This window comes from Psammomys obesus, unplaced genomic scaffold, assembly GCF_907164565.1.
Source record: "Psammomys obesus unplaced genomic scaffold, mPsaObe1.curated_primary_1811, whole genome shotgun sequence".
In the NCBI taxonomy this organism is placed as follows: Eukaryota; Metazoa; Chordata; class Mammalia; order Rodentia; family Muridae; genus Psammomys; species Psammomys obesus.
This window is the reverse complement of record NW_026590681.1, coordinates 1790296-1807912: the sequence shown is the minus strand read 5'-3', so window position 1 is coordinate 1807912 and position 17617 is coordinate 1790296. Positions and strand designations below refer to the sequence as shown.

Below are 17617 nucleotides of genomic sequence, written 5' to 3'. Positions count from 1 at the left end.
TAGATAAGAACTGCTGAATATTATTTATCCAAACTATGCTGCCAGCTCCAAGTTATGGATGCTTTCCTAACATCCTAACATTGGCTCACCTCATTGCATCCATTCAGAAAGCTGGATGCTCCCTTCAGGTTCTGCACTGCACTTCATGTGTATGGCCCAAAGCCCATGACTGAACAGTATGTGAGTTCTATACCTACCAAATGAACAGTCTGCAAAGTATAATTTATGTTCCACAGTGTGCAGTAGGTTCAGGCTGTATGTGACCTTTTATCTGAATTCTTTGCTCAGGTTCTTCCCTTTCTCCATCTAATGTATCCACAACCTAATTAATGGTCCTGCTGGAAGCACTCCCTGAACAGGTCATTCTTGCTGCAATCCTTAGTACAGAGTCAGCTTCTAGGATTACCCAAATTAAGACAATTAATATGAGTTTCACTATTCCATTAAGTCTGTTAAAGAACTCCTCTCTGAGTGGTCAGATTCTACATGATTTTCAATTACTTCTTTGTATTTTTCCCTCCAAACCCAAAATTTTGAAGCATGGTTACATATATATATATATAACTTTAAATACCACAGAAGACTTCTTAAAAGTGATATTTCATGATGTTTTCTTTTTATAAACGGAGCTTGATCTAGTTACTGATTGTATCAGTCAGTAATTCTTTTTAAATTATTTTCATTTATTTGGGGGCATGCATGTGCCATAGCACCCATGCAGAGGTCAGAGGACAATATGCAGAAGTCAATTCTCTCCTTCCACTAAGTTTTTTATGAGTACTGAACTCGGGCTTCCAAGCTTGGTGGTGGGTTATTTTGCCTGCTGAGCCATCTCACTAGTCCCAATGTCAAGATTCCTCCTCTTGCTCAATTAAATATAATTTTTATATAATTTTTCCAGCATACTTGTGGTCTCATGATCCCACACCACATCACCACAACTTCCTCTTGAGAATGGCTTCTCCCCTCTAAGTGACCAGCTCCCCACACGGATGAAAAAAGAGGCCAAATTCTCCCCTACTGAACATGTTTGGTTTGATTTATGACACAGACTATGTCTAGCACTTAAATTTGTGTGTGTAACTTAAGGACCATAAAAAAATGATAGAGAGGCATTCACCACAGCAGATGTGCCTGCCCATTCCTCAATTCCCTGGTACTGAGGCACCCTGGCTGTGGTACCTTACCTACTTCTTCACTTCAGAGATTCCTGAATTCTGCTAAGTCCCACAGTCTTTTGGATTTTAGAAACTCTGCAGTTTACCTAATATTGCTTTCAAAACAATTGACCATTTTTTTTTTCTGATATTACTCAAGGAGGGTTTCTGTTTGTTGTAACCAAAATATAAACTGGAATTCTCTTTGACATACCAGAAGTCCTGACATCGGCTTTGGTCCTGAGCACCCAAAGCCAACCATGTAACAAGACTCTTCAGTTCTTAAACCCCCCTCTTTGTTTATCTTTGTTGCCACTCCCACAGACTGAGACTTAATCAGCTGTCCCCAGTAATCCTCCAATTACTCCTCTACTGAAGTCATAGTGGACCTCAAAAATATGTGGATGCTATGACATGTTTACACACACTTGATAGGGACATTTGTCTCAATGAAGGTCTAGTCCAAAAGAGCATTTTCTCACTTGTTCTATGTACATTTTATTATTTAATTCTTTCCTCACATATTACATCTTGACCCCAGTTCCTCTCCTTTCTTTCCTCCCAGGTCCACCTGTCAACTTTTCCATCCATAGTAGCTCCTATCTCATTTTCCTTTTCACATCCTTCCTATATTGACTAGCTACATTACCCACTTGAATGGAAGTTAGCAACACAGAAACAGTAGCTAGATCTTCACCTTGACTCAAGCCCATCAATTTTGCCCCCTCAGGCCCACTTAGGGACCCAATTATACCAGCATGCCCCAAAGAAGAACACCACATGCCTCTGTCAGGGACCACAGATAAACTTACTCGACATTCCCGGCAGCTCTTGGTTAAAATCCGCTGGCCCTCAGCAAGAACTTTTCCTCCATAAATACATTTTGCTGCAGGAAAACAGAAAAACAGTTCAGGCCTAGTGTCATGCTATGCTACAAAATGTCCTCAGGGGCACCATCCAATGCCAACAGGTCCCCTAGGACCATAGACTGCCTAAGTCTAAGCGATAGGAATTTCATGTAGTGTAAAGCACGGGAAGAGTAGCATGAATGGCCCCTGAATCCCTCAGCCAGACTGCAGCTTTCTTTGAGTTTACCTCATCTTCATAGCAGAGCCATACAATTAGTGGCAAAAAACAAACAAACAAACAAACAAACAAAAAACAAAGAGTAAGTCCATAAGAGATTAAAACAAAAGAAGTTAGTTGCCATGACCAATTAGAGTAAGTTTTATGTTTGGTTTTTCTGTTTTCTGTTTTGCTTTTGTTTTGTTTTTGTTTTTGTTTTTGTTTTTGTTTGTTTGTGTGTGTGTGTGTGTGTGTGTGTGTGTGTGTGTGTGTGTGTGTTTGCTTACAGGTGCAGTTAGAAGCACGTGCAAATGGTGGCTTTATGTCAACATCAGATATCTTCATTTGTCCATCTCCTTCTTTTTTTTTTTTTTGAGACAAGTTCTCTTACTGAACCTGGCTCTCAGTGACCTCCAGGATCTTGCTGACTCTGCCTTCCCAGAGCTGGTATTACATGACTATGACCAGCTTTTTCTCTGAGCAGCACAGGGACTCTAACTCATGTTCTCATGCTTACATTCCCTCTACTGAGACATCCCTCCTGCCCAATTAACAATCATTTTGATGCAGACAGTGCTGCTCTCGGATGTGCCTCTGGGTAGAAGGTATATATATTTACTCTGTTCATCAAAACTTCACACCACAGGTGCTTCTTTCCCTGAGTACATCACCCCTATGCGCTTCCTTTTGATCACAAGAGGAGACTGCCCTAGGTCTGTCTAGTACCTAACAGTACTCAGACATACAAGCCAACCCAGCCAATTGCTAAGTCAGCCCACTGGAGGGGAGGCCTTGAGAAAGGTGAGCTGTATGGGCTAACAGGGAGGGCAGAAAGTGGAAGTCAGCCCTGTAGAAATTTTCAAAGAGAAACCGCTCAATTTAGATTCTGCCGAGGCTCGGTCCTTGGCTGCACTTGCTGACTCGCTTTAAGCATGTTCAGAATATGTCAATTTGCTATGACCCCTCTCTGATTCTACTAGATTTTCCAGCCTCTTCAAGAGAAACAGAAAGCAAAGGTCTGATTGAACTCTTTCCTGGCCTGATAAGAGCCCTTCTAGCCCCAGCTCTCTAGAGAAACAGAAATAAATACACACTTGCCTTTAGTTCATAAAATCGCTTCGCCTCTCAGGCCCTTTCTGGATCTATTAAAGCTGGGTTGATTAAATTTGGTAGTTCCCTGGTTCTGCAGTCTTCTCGTTCTCTCATAAGCATCTGTCTAAACCTCTCTTTGTAGTCACAGAAATGGGAAAGCCCAGGAACAAACGCTGGTTTACTTACCATGACACCTCTGTAGTATAGATGTGTGTGTGTATACACATATATTTAACTAATTTCTTCTGCCTGATTCTGCTTCCTTCTGCACTCATTCTGACATGGCATGGATCCCGTGTGTCTTTTCTAATAAAGACTGTGGAAATCTCCACAGTGGACTGTTTTTGGACAACACCTGGCCTGCACCAACCCATACCACCCAGCTTCACCCTCTTGTTCTCCTCTCAGTGGACGGCACCACAGTCTACACCAGCTCCTTCTATGCTTACTTCTTAGTCATGTGTCCAGTGAGTAACCAAGCCATAACAATGCTTCCTCCTCAAGTTATTCTCCTCCACTGCCCACTCTGACAATGTCTTCATTCAGACCATCATTGCCCCTCTTCTTCCGCACTACCACAGCCTCCTTGTTCTAACCTCAGCCTTATCCAGTTCTTCCACAGACAACAATAAAAGCATCTTAAGATCAAATTTGAAACCCTACTTAACAACATTAGGTGTCCATAACACCTTCAGAAGCAAAGTTCAAACTCTTTAATTAGGCAGATAGTCCATTCTGTCAGCTTTTCAATATCTCTCAAACTTCAAAAATCTTACCAGTCCCTGTGCTTTTCCTAGATCAAATATGCACACCCCATCTATGTCATGGCTATGCTTTCCCTCTCTTCCAAGCTCTGCATATATTCTTGTCTTCTACAGAAATTATCAGACCTCCATCATCCAATGGCACCCTCTGTCTTAGGTCACTATTGCTGTGATGGAACACCATGACCAAAAGCAACTTAGGGAGGAAAGGGTGTATTTGGCTTCCTCTTCCACAGCACTGCTCATCAGCAAAATGAGGACAGAAACGCAAACAGGGCAGGAACCTGAAAACAAGAGCGGATGCAAAGACCATGGAGGGATGCTACATACTGGCTTGCTCAGCCTTCTTGCTCAGCCTTCTTGTAGAATCCAGGACTGTCACAATGGACTGGGCCCTCCCTCATCAGTCTTTAATTAAGAAAATGCTCCATAGGCTTGTCTGCAACCTGATCTTACAGAGGAATTTTCTCAGTCAAGGTTCCTTGCCCTCAGATGACTATAGCTCGTGTCAATTTGACATAAAAGTAGCCAGCACAATTGACCCCTTGTCATCTTAACACAGAAGCACATCACTGATAATCCACAACCTTTTCTTTCTTGTTCATCTCTAGGACAGCACACTAATAAAGACAACACAACATAAAACATTTTACAAACTTAAAAAGTCCCACAGTCTTACAAATTAAAACTCTTTAAAAAGTTATCTTTTTAAAAATAGCCACTCTTTTAAAGTCTAAAGTCTCTGTAAAACTCCAAATTATCATTTTTTTTCAAGTTTAAAGTCTCTCAATTGTGGGCTTCTAAAAAAATCAAAAGTAAATTAAATGCTTTCTTACTTCAAAAGGGAAGAGCCAGGGCACATTCATGATATTTATACTTCAAAAGTATAAGTATCTCAATGCCCATTATCTAGGATTCACTCATGATTTTTCTGGGCTCCTCTAAAGGCCTAGGGTCACTTCTCTGGCTCACCTCCTGAAGCACACACAACTCGTCTACTAGGCTTTGGCTGGATCCACTCAAGATGTTAACAATATCTAAAACATTCTTGAGTTTTCTGCTGCAACTGGGCTGAACTTTGATTAATCACCTCTCCTGGGCTGTCTTCCACAGTGTCAAGCCTCAACTTCTCTCTATGACCCTTCATTTCTGGGCTTCAACTACTACTGAGGCTGCACCTTCTCCAGTGGCCTATCCTGACCTCTCATGGTGCCAAACCTCAGATGCTTTTAATGAACCCTTCATGTCTCCAAAACCAAAGCCACCTGGGTGACTCTTATACTACCAAGTTTGGCTGTCAGTGAAAGTACAACTTTGGTTACCTCTGTAATACAGTTTGTGTGTGGTGACTCTCAGAAAACACTTGCCGGAAGAATTTGCATCAATGATACTGCCCTCATCTTAATCACCACTAAATTCTCAGCTCTGGCTGATCAGCATCAAGTACCCCATTCAGCAAAGCAAAGGTTTCCCTTTAGTAGTTCTGCTATCTTGCTAATCACTGCTAGATTTTCAGCCCCAGCTAACCAGAAACACAGATTCTCAACTCAAAATAGCTTGCTCAGCCTGCTTTTTTATAGCACCCAAGACCACCAGTCCAGGAAAGCACCACTCACAATGGGCTGAATCCTCCAATATCAATTAATAACCAAGGAAATACCCTAAAGCCTTACCTGCACCCCAATCTTATGGAGACATTTTCTCAATCTAGGTCCCCTCCTCTTGCTTGTATCAAGTTGACATAAACCTAGACAGCATGCCATCACAACACTCTACCCATCCATTTCTATCTCTCTAACAAAAACCCGTCTGTTTCCTCCCTCCCAACATATATACTTATCCATTTCCACCCTCTCTCTCTCTATATATATATATACATATATCCATTTCAATGTTGTTTCAACTGTTTGTGTGTGTTGTGTTGTGTTGTGTTGTGTTTGGGTAGGTAATAACCACCACTTATTGGGGTGAGTGAGTGTAGGGTGGAAGAGTGCCTGGGAAGGCTCCAGGTCAATATCAGGCGTCTTTCCTCTCTCACTCTCACCTTTGTGTTTTGGAAACAGTCTCTCATTAAACATGAAAATCACCAATTCATCTAGACTGGCTAGCCAATGAGTTTCAGAAATCTGTTTGTCTCTGCATAAACACATGACTGGCCTCACTAGTTCAGGCCGCTATGTCCAACTTTGTACATAGGTTCTGGGGATCCTAACTCAGGTCTTATGCTTGCAAGGCAGGCGCTTCACAGATTAATCCATCCTCCCAGCCCCACACAGTTGTTCTTAAGCCTGAGTGCTGATTAACTCTGCTTTTTCATGCTTCCATTGTTCTTTACACCAAACCCTAACAGAGCATATGTCACACTGTATCTTACCTACACACTTAATTTGACATCTTTCCTGCTGTCACCATCATGAGAGTCAGAACTGTGTTTGCATAATTGTGAATCCCACCTCAAGCTCAGCGCCTCTCTGGGCTTATTGTTGACTAAAAATAATAAATATTGAGCTCTACTGAGTAGCAAAAACTCGACAAATTTCCTGGTCCGCTAGGAGTTATTTCAGCAATGCCATACAGCTTCAAAAATCAGAGAAAACACAGCAACAGTATCAACACCCAAATAGAGAAACAGTACAATTCCCTAAGTGTTCTTTCATTTTTAAAAATTGTCTTCTTTGCTTCAGCGTTCTAGATAAACCCGTGACTGGGACTCATGGCTCCTAATGACACTCTGGGTTCCCCTCATTGACTTAAATGGGAAGAACCCATCTCCAAGGCCCTGGGATTCCTGTGTGATGAATTCCCATACTCCTAAAGACAGCAGCTGCCAGCTTGGCAAGGTGGCTCGCTCCAGAGTGACAGTTCTGCTAAGCACGCTCCTGTCAACCCTGCCATCTGTTTCTTGGCATGGGCTGGGAAATGCAGAAATTCTCCTTTTCTTTCCCTTTGGCCCCTTGCCAGTCCACAATGGTATTAACACGCTTGCTACCCTGTCTTGAAACATTTGGCTGGCTCCTTTCTTCTCTGGCAGGCTCATCCAGAACTCCTATATGAAGATAAAAATGCCCTACTGTTTATACCACACTCAAAGACACATCCTGCATCTACCATGCTGGCATTAAAAATAAATGTCTGATGAGTTTTATGCCTTCATGTGGTAGGGAGCTTTGGAGTCTAGGCAACGATGCCAGCCTGTGTCTGTATACCACTTGCACTGTGTCAGGGTTAAGAAAGTGCATATGACATGGATGCCAGGTGTCCATGAAATAACCTCAGACAACTTCAGAGACTGGAAACTCCCCTTGTTTCCTGGTCTTCCTTTCTCCTCTGATAGCATCCCTTCCTTCCCTGGCACTACCCTCCTTATGTATAACATCAGTCCTCATTATCCAACCTCTTGATCTGCAGCCAAAAGACTTATTTTTGATGTCTGAGGAAATTCAAGCATAAGGTGAGTCAGGCTCTACTGCCTTTGGCTGGGCACTAAGGCTTTCAGTGTGAGCAGAAATGCAAGTGGATACCTGGATCCCTTCACGTCACACCAGGGACATGCAAAGTAGAGTATTTCACAGTGTCCAACCATGAAATTGAAGCTTAGCCCCAGCACCTACTTCCTTGTGATGTCAAAAATGAACATTCCAGACACTTAGAGACAGTTCGTGTTCTTTCTGTACCCAGACACATCCAGCCCTTTGGATTTGACCTTGATTTCTTCAGTGCAGGGGCTGGACACTTTTGCCGCTTGGGTGCACACTGAATAAGCAATTGACAGGAACCGCTTTTGATGCCCCTGTCACATGTGCATCTGAGGTCCCTCTGTCCTCATTCAGATCTTCGCTCCCTCACACATGGCAGCTGTCCCTGGGAACTTGGTGACTTTGAATGTCAGAGACAGCCCTCTGCTTTACACTTTCAAAGTAAGTGACAGATCAGAAGAGCTAAACACAGAAGGATTCTCCGTTCCTCAGTAAATGACTTCACTGAGCTTCCAAATCCTCCCTCTCTGAGCAAGATACCCACATCAAACAGGGTGTCACTAAGGCATCTCCAACTCATAGGTGCAAAACAGAAGGCATCACACACAAGCACACAACAAAGAGTTTCTTCCCTCTGCCCCCTCTCTGTGCATCAGGTTGCTTGGCTCATGTGGGCTCTTGTTCAAACCATGGCACCTGCTCTCTCACAGACACTCCCACAGAGCAGTGCTTATCTGCCAGGTGCTTTTGCTGTCACTCACATCCATCCTTCTTTTCCTCTCCCCAGGCAGTCTCTGCCTGCTTGCACCATCACCTTTACCTGGAATATGGCCATGTCCCAGGCTTGGCCACTGCCTGAAGCTCTGTTGAAACTGTTCCCTTTCTTAAATCACATCTCTGTGTGCTCCATGGCCCAGCTTGAAATTTTTATTAAAAAATATGTCTATATATGTGCACCCGTGTATGTTTATGTATACCACATGCATGTAGGTGTCCAAGGAGGCACGAGGGTATCAGATACCTTGGAACTGAAGTTACAGGTAACTGTGAGTTGTCATGTGGATGCTGGAAGCCAGACCATAGTACTCTGCAAGAGCAGCCAGTGCTCTTATCCACTGAGCAGCCCACATAGCGTGCCACCCCACCCACCCAAACAGACAGACAAACAACAGAAAAACGCCAATTCTGTTTAATGCCATGATTTTACATATGTGTTTCCTTCTGAGAGGTATGTTCTTACCCACATGGATTCCTAAAACACTCCTACTCATTTCTAAATACCCTGCTAAGCTGTTGCCCATGAAGCACTCTTAAAAGTACATGTGTGCATGCAGCACTAAACTGGACACTTCAATTTTGGATGCTGCAAATTGTGCCTGGCTCGATGGGAGCTTCTTTGATGCACAATTATTCCAAGCACCTAAATCCAAAAGTACCTAACAAAGATTTCCATTTTAAAACTAATAAGAAATAGAAAGTTTTCAGGCAGAAGTTCTCAACCTTTTAACTGTAGAGGTATATTAATTGATTGCAGTTGTATTCCTACTCACTTAACCTCTGAGCACACCAAAGTATCATATAGTCACTGAGAAGACGATTTCTTTCTAATCAACTTGATCTGAACTCCACATGAATGCAAAACCCTGCCATTATGGTTAGGTTGTGCTTCAGCATCTTGGAGAAAGTGGGCAACTTTCTGGGATCATTTCATACCTCGACAATTCTCAAATGCACTGGAAATAAATGTCCATATATAACAAATAAAATGTCCATATATAATAAAAATAATTAATTATATGTAACCAGGGCCTTAGGGCTAGCAAGATAGCTCAGCAGGTAACGGCACCTACTGTCAAATGTGATATATGAGCTCATTCTCTGAATATACATGGCAGAGAGGGCTGACAGCCACAGTTGTCCTCTGACTCCCTCATGTGCACATACACACACTAAATAAATGAATAAATAAATAAATGCAAAAAAGTCTTCAGAGTGTTAGTTTGGGGACCAATCACTCTATGTTGGACAAGCTTATATTAAGAAAATTCAAAATAATAAAAAAATGTATTTCTGTATGAAGTACATTATCATAGAGTCCCTTATATTAGTGAAAAGTAGGAAACAGCCTAGACTTCTGATAACTAGGAAATGTTTATGCAACAGTGAAACAGTGGGAAACCGAAATTCAGTAAAATAAGAGTCATTGTCTTAAAAAATATGGAGACACATTTAAGTGATATTGGTTAAGTCAGCAAAGTAGAATATATAAATGCCATTTCTTTGTTTGCTTGCCTGATATTTTTGGTTGGAGAATGTTTTGTTGTTATTTTTGAGACAGAGTCTCATGTAGCTCAGGCAAGCCTCAAACTCTCTATATATCTTAGGGTGGCTTTGAACTCCTATTCCCTCTACTCCATGTGCTCAGTGTGAGACTGCAGATATGCATCAACCAGCTCCTCTGCCACATTTCTATCTGAAGTTTTTTTTCTGTAGATTATGTGTTTTTATGAAAAATCTACAGGGTTTGTAGTCAGCAAAGCTAGTTTGGGATCTCACTAGCCTTGTGGTCTTGGGGAAACTGATTTTCCCTATGCCTGAGCTTCTGGTAACCAGGGTGCTAAGAATGTTACCTTACAGTGAGAGGTCAATCCATTGAGTGTGTCCAGCATAATACAGCACTCAGAAAGACATGCAGGAGTCTAGTTTACCTTGTGTTCATCTCACTGTTTCGTTTTAGATAGAGTCCTCGGCCATGGTGGTGAAGAGCAGTTTTTGAGATCTTTTTCATATATATGGGTGCCTGTACATATATATGTGCATCACGTTAGTACCAAGGCCTGGAAAGAGCAAAAGGTGTCGGGCCCCTAAGAACCAGAGCTACAGATGACGTGAAGTGCCATGTGGGTGCTGAAACTGAATCTGTCTCCTGGAAGAGCAGTAAGTGCTTTTAACTAGCCTAAAAACTATTTTTAAATCATTAGTACTTAGATTGGCCAACATTGAAAAAAATTTCAGTGTTTTAAATTAATTTTTAATGAAGGCACCTGAATAACAAGAAATCTGTCCAAAGCCTCAGAAAAACTGAATTTGGCCTTTAACTTCATCCAAAATTAGAAGACCAAACCACATAAAGTTGGGGGTTATGCGTTTGCACTTTAAGTCCACTTCAAGTCCTGGTGTTTGAGTCAGAGAACCGATTTGGTCATTGCAGATGTAAAGAATGGACGACAGTAACTAGGGTGGGCTCAATGCTGTTTCTGAAGAGGAGGGGTCTGTGTACATTGTCTGCTGCAATGGCAGGGCCTGGACTGTCCAGCCCTTCTTATTCAGCATCAGATCAGCTGCCACTGCTTTAATTCATACCTGTTAGCTGGGTCCTGGAACAGAGGAAAACTTACAACTGGGAAAGCACAGAGGATCATTCTGACCCTAGGTGAATACTTACGTCTGCAAACTTTACAGCACTGGCCGGAAATGTGCACCGGAAGCGAGTCTGGGGAACAGTTGAGCGGCGGACAGGACATTCTTCGGCACTCCACAGCACCACTCTGTGAGGGGAGAGACAGAAAGGGGGGTCTCTGAGGTGGCCGCTGAACAAGTCTGTTTCTGAGGAAGCTCACTTTTCTTCTCCAGAACCTCAGGGAGACAGGGCAGTGTTGTGGGAGGGGATTCCCAGGACCCTCCAAAACCACAAATAAAGTATTATCTCCCCCTCGAATGAACCTGTGTCACCTCAATTACTTTTCTGATAAACATCACTGGCTCCATCCAGCCACCCATGTGGACTAAGTAGATTAGGCAGAAAACAAAAAGCCCATTTCTGTGAGAATATAAATAACATCTTTAGTAGACCCTGTCAATCACTTTTAAGGTTCTAACAATCCATTTTGTATTTTCCCAGACAAACAATGGCATTCTTCAGATATTTATCAAGTAATTTCAACTGGACAGAGTTTACATACTAATTTAGGGGTGGTGCTCTCGTGATTTTCTGAAACTGGAGGAACCTACAGATGATGGGTATCCTGTAAAGCAGGGAGAGGTATCTGTAGTTTTCAGGACTACAGCTTGCAAAAATTATAAAACAAACATTGAGAGACTAATTAAACTGTTAAAAGTTTATTGTGTGGGGATGGAGAGGTGGCTCAGCACTTAAGAGTGCATACTGCCCTTTCATAAGATCTGAGTTCAGTTCCCAGGGCCCATGCTGGTCAGCTCATAACCATCTGTAACTCCAGCTCCAGAGGAACCGGAAACTTCTGGCTTGTGTGGGAACCTACAGTCACATGCAGTCACTCATACAGAGACACACATGAGTACACATAATTAAAAACAATAAAATTAAATCCTAAACTGTGTGCTCTAGGAGGAAGAAGAAGAGAACAAAGTCCCCATGAAGTCTGGAAATCAAAGGAATCGCTGCCTCCCTCCACACCTGACTCTCAAACTCCAGATAGAAAGTTATCTAAGCACAAAGTTAGATCAAAGAATATGTGAAGAAAAAGTCAACTTTAATTTCTGGCATTTGGGAATTGCCAGGGTTCTTAAAGGGGAGTGAGTATAATGGAAGTCGAATTATGTGCTAAGTAGCTTAGCCACACTCTAATCGGTGGAGCTGTGACTTGAGGAGACTTCAGCCAGGGGCTTACTTGGCACGTGCAGTTCCTGCAGTTGTCACCGTCTACCCAGGAGTCTTGGTCCCTGTAGAGAAGCCCACTCACTTGGCATGTCTTCTCACAGTGGCAATTTTCCAGTTGACCAAGCCTTGTCTCTGCATAATTCAGCTGCAGAAAAGATTTACTGGGTGTAATTTGTGTAATTCAATTTCACTGTCCCAGCAAAGCTAATAGTAATATGGAGGGGAAAATATCCTAACAGAGAGAGGAAAAAAAATGCTGAGTTGTTTCCTGATTCTTAGAAGAATCTGTTTTCTGGTTTTCACACAGGTAAAATCACACTAAATTGAAGACATGTTGTCTCCAGTGGTCTAATGAACATCAAATGAGACATTAAATGGCATCTCTAGTGCCTCATGGGTATCCATGACAGCATGTGCTTACAGCACAAACCCACACAGATGTGCTGGCAATGAGAGTATTCTCAGAAACTGATTAGGATGTTTAGGAGAGATCTAATTGGGAAGCCCCGTGCACTCACATCTGTCTACCACCATCCTCTCTGCGCAGTTTGCAAAAGCGAAGGCATAACTTCTTCTTTTGTGAAAATTCTAGGGACTTGCAGCAAGAAAAGAGAGCCAATGGATAGTCTGGTGTCTTCCCAGATCAATGCCCCCAAACAGAATGCCCAGGAATTTATTTGAACATTCAGAGGAAGATCAGGGGACGTAAGAAAACCTCCGACTGAGATCAAGAGTTTTTGTTTGTTTGCTTGCTTGCTTGTTTGCTTCTTTGTTCGTTTGTGGGAGAGGATCAGAGATGGCTCAATGTGTAAAGTGCTTGCAAGGCAAGCATGAGGACATGAGTTCCATCCCCAGTCCCCAGGTCAAAGATGGTTGCAGCCATAGTCTGTAACATGGTATAAGGGAGATAAAGACAGATCTTTACAGTTCATTAGCCAAACTAGCAGCATCAAAGGACTCCAGGTTCAAGGGGCAACTCTATCTCAAATATAAGGTGAAAAGTGAAGGAAGTATAAACACTGACAAGAGCCTTTGTCCTCAAAATGCACACACACACACACACACACACACACACACTTCTCTGGGATAGCCTTTCATTGCTATTAATCACAGTCTAAAAACAGGGGTGTTTTTTTTTAATAAATTTATTCATTTTACAGCCACTCCCTATCACAGCCACTCTCTCCTCTCCTCCTGGTCCCACTTTCTTCCCTCTTTCTCTCCTCCCCTTTTAAAGGGGACACACACACCCTTACAAACCCACCCTGGCCCACCAATCAAAGCCAAGACTTAGTCCATCCTTTTCTATTGAGGCCAGACAAGGGGAAAGTGATATAAAAGCAGGCAACAACCCATGCTCCTCTTGTTGCTAGGGGACCCACATGAGGACCTAGCTGCCCATCAGTTACATATGTGTCCTGGCCCTAGATACTCTGCTATGCTCACAGACAGAAGACTAGCACAGCTGTTCTCTGAAAGGCTCCACCCAGCAGTGAAATGAAACAGATGCTGAGACCCACAGTCAAACATTAGGCAGTCTGGTAAAGGAGCATAGGGAAAGACAGAAGGTCCTGAAAAGGACAAGAGCCCCTCAAGAAGATCAACAGCGTCAACTAACCTAGGCCCATAGGGGCTTACAAAGACAGATGCACCAACCAAAGAGCATGCATGGACTGGGTCTGGGCCCACAGCACATATATAAATATCTGAGTCTTCATCTACAAATTAAAGGGAATATAAAGCCCAGCCATCCTCACAAAGAATCCCTAAGAGTGATTATCTTAGGTGGTGGCACACTCGTTATCCTCGGAGAAAAGCCACTTTTTAGTCAGGTTATCATGTCTGAAAAAAGAATCGTCTTAATTTGGAAAAAGAAAACTCTCTCCCCTTTCCCTGCTGGGTGGTTTTTCTTTGACCTCATCCTGAACAAGCCTCACCTTCAGACATCTGAGGTCCTCCTGACCTCATCCTGCCCTTGACCCCAACCTGAGCAAATATTACCTTTGGACATCTAAGGTCCTCCTGGTCTTCCTAGGTTGGCTTAAAAGCTCCTCTACCTGTGGCTCCAGTTCTTTTTCTTAAATGCTCTTCATCTAGCCTACTCCAGTTTTCCTTTGAAAACATAGCATAGCAGCAAAGTGTAGCTCAGTGGTAGAGCACCTGCCTGGTTTCATCCATGGCACCACAAAAACAAGAAAAAAAGATCAATGAAAACGAGAATGTAGCACTTAGGTGTGAGGAGCCCATTGTGACATCCATATTGAAGACAGACTTTGCCTCCCGAACTCCCTCCCTCCCTCCCGTCAAGAGTCATTGTGAGAACCTTGATTTCTTGATTTCTCTTTTCTTTCTGAACCACAGCGATACCTCAATACCTTGCATGTGTTCCCCTTAGAGACTAGAACTGGCTTTGAAACAGCTAATGACTATTTCTTTTTTCTTTTTTAATTAAATTTTTATTAAACCATTGATTCACTTTGTATCCCAGCTGTAGCCCCCTCTCTCATTCCCTCCCAATTCCAGACTCCCTCCCTCATCTCCTCCCATGCCCCTCTCCAAGTCCACTGATAGGAGAGGTCCTCCTTCCCTTCCATCTGACCCTAGCTTATCAGGTCTCATCAGGACTGGCTGCATTGTCTTCCTCTGTGGCCTGTTAAGGCTGCTCCCAACTCAGGGGGAAGTGATCGAAGAGCCAGCCACTGAGTTCATGAGTTGGTGACTATTTCAAGCCAATATCTTAGGCATAATGGTGAGCCTGGAAAACAAGTATCACCATTCTTTTTATCAATATTTTTATTGTGAACTGTTTTATATATTTATATGAGAAATTTAAGTAATTTTCACTGGCATTCCATTCTCCTCCTTCATCCCCACCCTCTCTCCCTCTGGAACCCTTCTCAACAAAGCCCCCTCCTATTTCCATGTCTTCTTTCTGTGTGTGAGCCACTGAGTTTAGCTGTAGCTTCTTACCCAAGCATGGGTGGGAGATTAGTTGGTGCAAAAGCAACTCATCAGTGGCTACACCACTGAAGAAATGGGACACATCCCCAACAACCGCTACCTCCCAACAGTCAGTTTCGTGCTCCTCACCCTATGCCTCCAAACAGTATCACCTTCTGAAAATAGAGCCCATGTATAATTCTTACCTATGAAACGGTCATTTGTGGCCATTTCTTTCTTCCTTTTTCTCTAAGCACTTGTAATTTCTCGGGGGAATGTATCCTTTGTTGCCTCCTATAGGGAGATGGCAAACTATGGAGAAAACAGGGCACCCAACTACCTACAGGTTCCATGTTCACCTTGGAGCTTAGAACTGTCAGACTCACTTTGAACTCCTCACAGGTCCTTCTAAATATGTATGATCTTCCAAAGCACTGCATTTTACTTAAAGCTCCACCCTAATTTCAGAGTTTCTAGTATCCATGGTAATTAAGATCTTTGGGAATTCTTCAGAAAGCACAGATGAAATACACTTCCAAAGGTCTGAAGAGGTTAAAAAACCAAACCACACACACACACAAAAAAAAAAAAAAAAACACAGATAAATAAATCAAAGATAATGAAACGACAGTTCATCACTTGCTGTTAGCCCCAGTAGATCCTTCATGAGCTATGTTGAGCAAAAACAGAGGGGAGCTAGATTCACCTGCTCAAGGTGGCTTCAAAGGAGACCTGTGACCTCAACAGGAGGTGTGTGTGTCCTCTGAAAATCTGGAACAACTCCAGTGTCTCTGTGACACCAAGAAATAAAGTCCTTAAGGACCCCATGATATCAGAGGGCGCTATATCTCCTAAAGCTCTGAGACAGAGGAGCTTAATGAGGTCAGCCTTTGCAATGACCAGTGCCCATCCAACAAAACTGAGCTAAGTCTGTCTGTGAGATGCTAGCCCCCCAAAAAACTTCACTTTTAATGCAATGCATTTTATTTTCCTGTCTGAACTTTCTTTTGACTTTTAACATGTTTAGTTCTTTCTAGCATCATGGAAAAGCCTTAATCTCTATAAATAAGGAGAGTATAACGGACATATAACAAAGGCAAAGGGATATTAAGGTAAAAAAAATCTAATTTTTCAAAGGCATTTAATATATAATCTTGCCTCTTTTTCCCCTGCTAAATCCTATAACAATAAAGAAGAGAGAGAGAGAAAAAAAAAAGAACAGCTCTGAGGGGAAAAAAATTACATTTTCTGCCATTGGTGAAGCATTCTGAATTTATACAAATTCATTTTCAGAAGCTATTTCTACACAACTGTCTCTCTCGGAGAATGCCTGATATCCCAAATAGATACAGTTTCAAGTCTGCATCTCTGTTGTGTTTACCTTTGTTATTAACGCTTATCTAAGCAACCATGGACTAAATAATTTATTCCTGGCTCCCCACATTTGAAGACAGACAGCAGAGGAGGACTTTTTCACAGGAAGAGGTCAATGAATGGACCTGAGTACATTAGGCATACAGTAGATTGTCTTTTTGCTTTGAAGTACTATTTGGTGTCTGTCATATGGATCGGAGAAAATGTAAATCCTCCACTGTTCTGCCTGCAAGCTTAATTGGAAAAATCTTCCTTGAGTTCCTCAAACAAGAAAGGTCTCAAAATTAAATATGTTGTAGCTTGAAATGCCACTCTTAATGGGCCTTGATTTGCCTACACAGATTTAGGAGAGTTAGACAAAAGTAATCAAGAAAGTCCAGCCCTAGGTGCTGGTGAGTTGCTATAACAAGTAAAGCTGCTTGTTGCCAAGCAGGAAGAACTGAGTTCCATCACCACAAAACACATGATGGAAAGAAAGAACTGACTCCAGGTTGTTATCTGACCAACACATATGCATTGTGCCATATGCATATGTGTACATGCAAACATAAATAAGTAAGCAAATAAATGTAATTTTAAAAAGGAAGACTCAGTCATAGAAAATCTAGTAGCTCTGATTAATATCTTAGAACTCAGTGTCACAGAACTCTGACTAAACACCAAAAATAGCAACAAATGGGATGAAGTAAAACTGGCCAGTAAGCATATGAGAAAATGTTTACCCTCATTGTGAGAGCTCTCTGACCCAGCTATTCAGTATTTACCCAAAAGACTCCAGATCAACACACTACACAGATACTTCCATGCCAGTGTTCTCTGCACCACTGTTCACAAAGCTATGCTATAAAAGTAACCATGGTGTCCAACAAGAGAGGACTGGATAAATAAAATGCGCACATACATACAGTGGGATTCTTTTCAGCCATACAGGAGAATGAAGCTCTGTTATTTGCAGGGGGTCAAAAAGGATGCAACTGGTGATAGTCCTATAAGGAAATTATGTGAGTCTCAGAAAGACAGTGTTTTAGTTACCTTCATCTGCTGTGATAGAGACCATCACCAAAAGCAACTTGAGAAGAAAAAGTTTATGTCAGCTTATGGTTTACTGTC

At 42.3% G+C, this 17617-nt stretch overlaps 1 protein-coding gene across 2 annotated transcripts in view; it reads right to left on the bottom strand.

Moving 5' to 3' along the window:
* Nell1 (neural EGFL like 1) overlaps positions 1-17617 on the bottom strand; it is a 950996-nt gene that overhangs the window by 667348 nt on the left and 266031 nt on the right. For both annotated transcript variants that reach the window (XM_055608364.1, XM_055608365.1), the window contains exons 8-10: positions 12204-12338; positions 11000-11102; positions 1970-2043 (exon numbers count right to left, since the gene is read on the bottom strand). In XM_055608364.1, coding sequence (XP_055464339.1) covers positions 1970-2043; positions 11000-11102; positions 12204-12338 — 312 coding nt within the window. The remainder of the gene's footprint in view (positions 1-1969; positions 2044-10999; positions 11103-12203; positions 12339-17617) is intronic.